At 37.7% G+C, this 6,481-nt stretch overlaps 2 protein-coding genes across 2 annotated transcripts; both read left to right on the top strand.

Moving 5' to 3' along the window:
* The first annotated feature begins 1,919 nt into the window (after positions 1–1,919).
* LOC121787694 (dirigent protein 1-like) lies at positions 1,920–2,884 on the top strand. The gene has a single exon (XM_042186510.1). It carries the CDS (start codon positions 2,130–2,132, stop codon positions 2,700–2,702), a length of 573 nt encoding a protein of 190 aa, XP_042042444.1. The 5' UTR covers positions 1,920–2,129; the 3' UTR covers positions 2,703–2,884.
* A 723-nt stretch (positions 2,885–3,607) lies between these two features.
* LOC121787693 (proteasome subunit alpha type-7-like) lies at positions 3,608–6,230 on the top strand. Its single transcript, XM_042186507.1, has 3 exons — positions 3,608–3,992; positions 5,010–5,424; positions 5,915–6,230. Exons 1-3 carry the CDS (start codon positions 3,820–3,822, stop codon positions 6,077–6,079), a joined length of 753 nt encoding a protein of 250 aa, XP_042042441.1. The 5' UTR covers positions 3,608–3,819; the 3' UTR covers positions 6,080–6,230.
* The last annotated feature ends 251 nt before the right edge of the window (positions 6,231–6,481 follow it).

Raw genomic sequence — 6,481 nt, 5'->3', positions numbered from 1 at the left:
GATTGAGGAGGGCATTGGATGGAATTCATTACGAATTCGATCTCATTAAGGAGGGAGTTAAATAGTTTTGTTTACCATTTTCATAATTATCTTTTATCAAATCATGTTTGAGAATTATAATACGAATAATCAAATCGCCTAGTTTGATTAAATAATCCCCACTTAGTTAAGACCTATGCTTTCATCGTGTTAGTGTGTCCCATCCATCACCCTTTTACACCATGTGCTGCTAATTGTATTAGTCAGTAAATCGCTTTTGTAATAATTTTTGAGAAACAATCTTTAATTTACCAATTATGCATAGTTTAACAGCTAAGCACCATTTTTCTTCTTTCATTTTGTCCTCATTCGTTGTTTTGTAGTATTTGCTTAATTTTTTTAAACTTTGATATCATATCATATCATATACTACTAATTATTTGATAGATAGATACCTAATCAATAATGATAAGATAAGATGAAGATTAATTATTTGATAGATAGATACCTAATCAATAATGATAAGATAAGATGAAGATGCCACAACAGGTAAATAATTGAGTGTGGGTAAAGTAATTTTATTGTATTTTAGGCCCACAATGTCAACAAATTTTGACATTGTTTTATTTTGTTCATTTTCTTGTTTTATTTTTATGTTAAAATGTCAACAAATTTCTCAGTTATCCCACAATCATGATTACTCATATCTCAAATTTGAGAAATTACATTTTTAATGTTATTTTGAAATATAATTACTCTTTATATGCATGGCAGAGTATTTGACTATTTAGAGCATCCACTATAGGCGAGGCGAGGCGGACGACTCAGAGGGGGAGACGACGGGGCGGACTATAGTGGGAGGGACGTCCGCCACGGGGCGGACGAAAAAATGGGGGCGAGGACGGGGCGGCGGGGCGATAGGCGCGCCGGTCTATAGTGGGGCGGCGGTCGGCGCGCCGTCGGCCCCTTCGATTTTTTTCGGCGATCGGAGCTGAGTTGAATTGTTGAGTTCCGGGAGGATTCTGGCGAGCTTGTTGAATTGGAGCGACAATTGCTGGATGGAGGGGAATGCGGAGGCGGAGAGCAGCCACGAGGCGGCGGAGTCGCCGGAGATGTTGTTGTGGGAGAGATCGAGGGTTTTGAGGGAGGAAAATACGGCGGCGCGTGGGGGAGAGTGGGGGGATTGGTTGATTGTGTTGGCGGAGAGGTTGAGGAGGGATAGGGAGGAACAGGCGACGAGGCTGGCCAGGTCGGAGAGCTCACCGGAGATGTTGGAGTTTTGTAAATTGAGGGATTATGTACATGTATTTTATTTTAAAATTAAAATAAAAATTGGTTATAAAATTTCGGGGCTATTGGAAGTGTCCGCCTATAATGGCGGAAACAAAAATTTAGGATTGTGGACAAAAAAATTGGGGCTATGGACAAAAAAGGGGGGCGGGGCTATTTGGGACGTCCGCATATAGTGGATGCTCTTAGTTGGCAATTTCCATTAATGGTCTTATTCCAAAATAGTGTACATGTACTATAATTCATGATTAATCAAACCACAATTATATGTTCTACTAGTATTTGGTGGGGCCAGTGTTAAAAATAATTAGATTTGATATATGATAAACCTATTATTTTAGTTGTGGTGGATTTGTAAAGGACAATTTTCCTTACCCCATTTATTTCCCTTAGAAATTGACATTGATTTTATCTCTTGTAGGTCTTGATGCTCTATAGATAGTATAACCATTTCTTTTATGACTTCCTTTCTAAGGGAATAGTTCAAACTTCAAACACCATTTCAATTTTTTTTATGGTTTACAAATAATTATTATTACTAACTTATTTTGGACTTTTCCAATCAATGAAAAAAGAATGATATTCTCCAAAGTCCAACCTCTTTTTGATGAGCTCAATATTAATTAAATTATTTAATTGAGAAGAGTAAATAATGCATCTACCATTTATATTTCCATGCATATATATATTCCGAGTCAAAGGTCCAACAATAAAATAAAGCAGCAAAATCAACTAACGTTGTTGATCAGCTTTATGTTCTACTATGGAGTAATTGCATTTGGCATGAAAAAATCAATTTCACCCATTTCAAATCAATAGAAAAGAAAAGCAAAAGGAAAAAAAATCTGAAAAAGGAAGCCATGGCAAAAATTAACACTCTAATCCTAGTCATACTAACATCATCATTGCTGATTCCGCCGCCGCAGACGGAATCAACGCATACCGGCGAAAAGAGGAAGGTCACGCGCCTCCGCTTCTACCTCCACGACTTCATCGGCGGGGACAGCCCCACCGTGTGGGCGGTGGCGAGTTGCAACCTGACCGACGTCCTCCCGTCGAAGTTCGGTAAGTTTCTCGTGCTCGACAACCTCGTGACCTCGGGCCCCGGCCTCGACTCCCCCGAGGTCGGGCGAATGCAGGGGACCGTGGGCCAGGCCGACCTTCACGAGAGGGCCCTCGTGATGGTCTTGAACCTCGTATTCACCAAGGGCGAGTACGAGGGGAGCACGCTCAGCATTCTCGGCCGGAACCCCTTGACCCATGAGGTCAGGGAGGTCTCGATCGTGGGTGGCACTGCCGCGTTTAGGATGGCCACCGGTTATATTCTCACGAGTACTTATTTCAAGGACCCCGCCGGTGTTTGTAATGTGTACGAGTACGATGCGGTCGTGTATCATACGGATCGTAATGTTTTGTTGTCGCATCGCCGATGATATTAGGGGTCTGTTAGTTTATTCGATTTTGGTTAACGATGTTGAGAATTCTATTGATTTATGCGAATTCAGGGTTGTGAATTGATTGATAGACTCTTCAGCGTGTCACGCCGTGTTTCAAATATTTGAAAAAAAAAAGCTTGAAATATAACTTGGAATCATATTATTGTGCCTTGATAAAACGTTTTCTCCTAACCAATACGTCGAGTAGGTGGATACAACCACAATAAATTTTGCATGTTTTTTGGGATAATTAGTTGACGTTTTGGCAAATGCATATTTCTTTTGCATGAGAATAGATGGCATATGGTGGAAAAATCAAGTTTTGTGGAGGGAAATTTTCATGCAGGCTACTCCATTTTAGTATGAGACAATATTAGTTTAATTTATAATTTAAGTTTGGTCAATCACATAAAATTTGAAAATACAATACTTATCAAATCACAAAATATAATTTTGTTTGCCAACTATCTCACTTGCATATAAATAATACCTTTTGGTAATGATAAAAATCATATTGTATTTTACAATAAAAAATAGCAGTAGTATTTATTTTACTAAAACGATATCGTTTGAGTATCATAAAAAATATCATAATTACTAAATCAAAATAAATAATTTAAATAATTATTATACATACTCTAGATTTTTTAGTTGGGCTACAGCCTACATGGCTTTGTTTTAAAAACAAATTGGGCTGTGCTAAGCTTCGATTAAAAAGCGATGAATGGGCCAATTTGCTATCTTTATTTTGCTGTGATTACAAAAATATTTTTCATTTATGGAATCTTAACCTTTTTTTTTGGTTTTAGAAAATGCCTTCATTTTCTACATAATAATAATAATAATAATAATAATAATAATAATATATGTAGTTGTTACTTTTATGAATATCATTATTTTCTCATTTAAGTTTAATTAAAAACCGTCTATCAAAACAAGCGATTTCAACACAACACAAACCTTTTTTCCTATCTATCGTGTCGCCCAAGCTCCGATGAACTCTCTCTCTTAAAACTCCTTCAATTTCTTCCTCACTCCTCTTCGAATCACCAAAATCATACTACTTCAGGGAAGAAACGAAAGAGATTCCGGCAGATCGCTTGATTGTTGAGATATGGCGCGATACGACAGAGCAATTACTGTTTTCTCCCCCGACGGCCACCTATTTCAGGTGGAGTACGCTCTCGAAGCCGTGCGCAAGGGTAACGCCGCCGTCGGTGTTCGCGGCTCCGACACCATCGTACTCGCCGTCGAGAAAAAGTCCACTCCTAAGCTGCAGGATTCGAGGTTTATTCATTTTCTCTCCACTACACGCGTGATTGCAGATCGGGAAATATTGTTTTTGACTGTCAAGTTAATTTTTGCGGTTTTAGATGTATCATTAGATCTATTTAGGGTTTGCTATTCATGTTTAATTATTTCGTTTGTGTTTAGGAATTGTTTTTATGTTTTTTTTTATAATTCATTAGCGGTTTTATGTATGAATTACTAGTTGTTTATTTTTTTCAATTTTTAAAATTTTCTGTTCTCTGACTACGTCTTTGTTTTGTACTGATTGTTCTATAGCAGTAGGGTAAATTCAATTCCGGGTTGAGCTTTGTCTGTTATTGTTGTGTCTCTAGCTTGAGTATATCAGTTTAGTTAGTGTTCATTGCTGTGTCTGGTTAGGTTTGCCAGTTGATGAGAAGAAAATAATTTAAAGCTTGGTTTGATGTGTAGAATGATGTAATGAACCGAGTTTTGTGATGTTGCTACTTCGGATTGTAGTTAGCTAACAAAATGCTTTTTTCTGAACTGGTTTTGCAAAATACGAAGTGAACATGATGATTCCTCTAATATAGAGAGATGCTGCTTGAATACTTGTGTGTGTTTTAGAATGCGGGTCTTTGAAATGGTTGGCATTTTTTCTGAAAGAAAATTAACTTACTGTATGTTTTAGAATGGAGTCTTTGAAATGGTTGCCATTTTTTCCGAAGAAAATTAACTTAATGTATGGTTCAGATTCTTCAGAACCATTTTGAGAATCAGTTGTATTCCTGAATGATGTATTGCATTTCTTCTCTCGTCATTCCCTGAGGTTTCTCCAGGCTAAGGTGATTGTATACTAGAAGAGAAGTTCTTATGTCAATAGAGTACGGATTTTGTTTGTTAACCTGTTAAATTGTCTAATTTTGTTTACAAGTTACAAGTCTTGTACATGTTTTCTTTGCTGTTCCATTTTGAATCCAATATCTGTACTTCAAATTTGGTAGGTATATAAAGGCTATTTGCTGTTAATACCTACTTCTATTTGGCATATCTCAGGTCAGTGAGGAAGATTGTCAACCTAGACAATCACATCGCGTTGGCATGTGCAGGCCTGAAGGCAGATGCTCGCGTTTTGATAAATAGGGCGCGTATAGAATGCCAGAGCTATAGGCTTACGATAGAGGATCCTGTAACCGTTGAATACATAACTCGCTACATTGCTGGTCTTCAACAGAAGTACACCCAAAGTGGTGGTGTGAGACCTTTTGGCCTTTCAACCTTGATCATCGGGTTCGATCCACATACGGGTACTCCAGCACTGTATCAGACTGATCCGTCAGGCACTTTTTCTGCATGGAAAGCCAATGCTACTGGGAGAAACTCAAACTCTATCAGAGAGTTTCTTGAGAAGAACTACACCGAAACATCTGGCCAAGAAACTGTGAAGTTAGCCATCAGGGCTCTACTTGAGGTATATTATCATTGAATCTCAAAATTTATTTCACTTGTGATTACCATGTCATGTCGGTGCTATTTCACTACCAAGCATTCTCTTCGATAAAGGATGAGGGTTATTCGTCTTACTCGTTCTTGACATGATCTTTTTCCAGTCAAAGAGGTCCATAGGCATTCTTTACTCACTAAATTGAACTATTGTGAATTATAATATCGAGTGGTCAGTGGGGTAAAATAAAACTAAATGTAGAATAGGTGTGTATGATTCGACTCCCATCCACGACACTGTGTGGAATCCCGAAGGTGGATGAGTTCGGGTAAATGGCAGATTTCTGGAACTTGTATGTCCATTACATCTTTTCTGCAAACTGAGCAATATGATCGGGGTAAAATTACCTGCTTGGGGTGTGTTTTCCGTGACTTGGTATTTTAGTAAGAGTATCTACATACTGCAAATGCGTTGTTTGCTTAAATGGCTAAGGATTTTTCTGTCATCTTGCTTGAAGGTTGTTGAAAGCGGAGGAAAGAACATCGAAGTTGCTGTAATGACTAAAGAGCAGGGACTGCGCCAACTCGAAGAAGCTGAAATTGACGCCATAGTTGCCGATATAGAAGCAGAGAAAGCGGCTGCAGAAGCTGCAAAGAAGGCCCCGGCAACCAAGGAATCTTAAGCTCTTCTACTTCTTTTAAATGCTTCACATTATAACTTTTACTGTCTTGTATTGCAGATTATGGTCTGTTGTTGCTTATTTAAAATGATTCGTGCAAGGATTATTTTTCGGCTTATGATCATTACTTGAAGGAAGAATAGTTTGATGTTCATCGATCTATTTCATGCTTTATATTCTCTTTCGCTTACCCCATTTTTTTAACATCTGTGCTAAAAAAGAATGTCTCTATTATAGAGATAGTAGTAGCATTTTTATTTCACAACGGCGTGAAGAAAATAGTTAATCTAGTACTCTCTCCCAACTATTAATTGTTCTATTTTTGTTTGTAGTGAATAATTGTTCCATTTGCTTTTACTTGGTAATGGTTATAATTTTTTTAAAATTTTATTTTACTCATACTTT

The sequence above is a fragment of the Salvia splendens genome, chromosome 22 (genome assembly GCF_004379255.2).
Source record: "Salvia splendens isolate huo1 chromosome 22, SspV2, whole genome shotgun sequence".
NCBI lineage: Eukaryota > Viridiplantae > Streptophyta > Magnoliopsida > Lamiales > Lamiaceae > Salvia > Salvia splendens.
The sequence above is the reverse complement of the archived record's forward strand: the minus strand, read 5'-3'. Positions and strand labels throughout refer to the sequence as shown.

Coding starts and splice junctions, on each gene's coding strand:
- LOC121787693 (XM_042186507.1), top strand. CDS start 3,820: ATGGCGCGATACGACAGAGCAATTACTGTTTTCTCCCCCGACGGCCAC. Junction 3,993..5,009: donor CCTAAGCTGCAGGATTCGAG/GTTTATTCATTT, acceptor GGCATATCTCAG/GTCAGTGAGGAAGATTGTCA. Junction 5,425..5,914: donor CCATCAGGGCTCTACTTGAG/GTATATTATCAT, acceptor TCTTGCTTGAAG/GTTGTTGAAAGCGGAGGAAA.
- LOC121787694 (XM_042186510.1), top strand. CDS start 2,130: ATGGCAAAAATTAACACTCTAATCCTAGTCATACTAACATCATCATTG.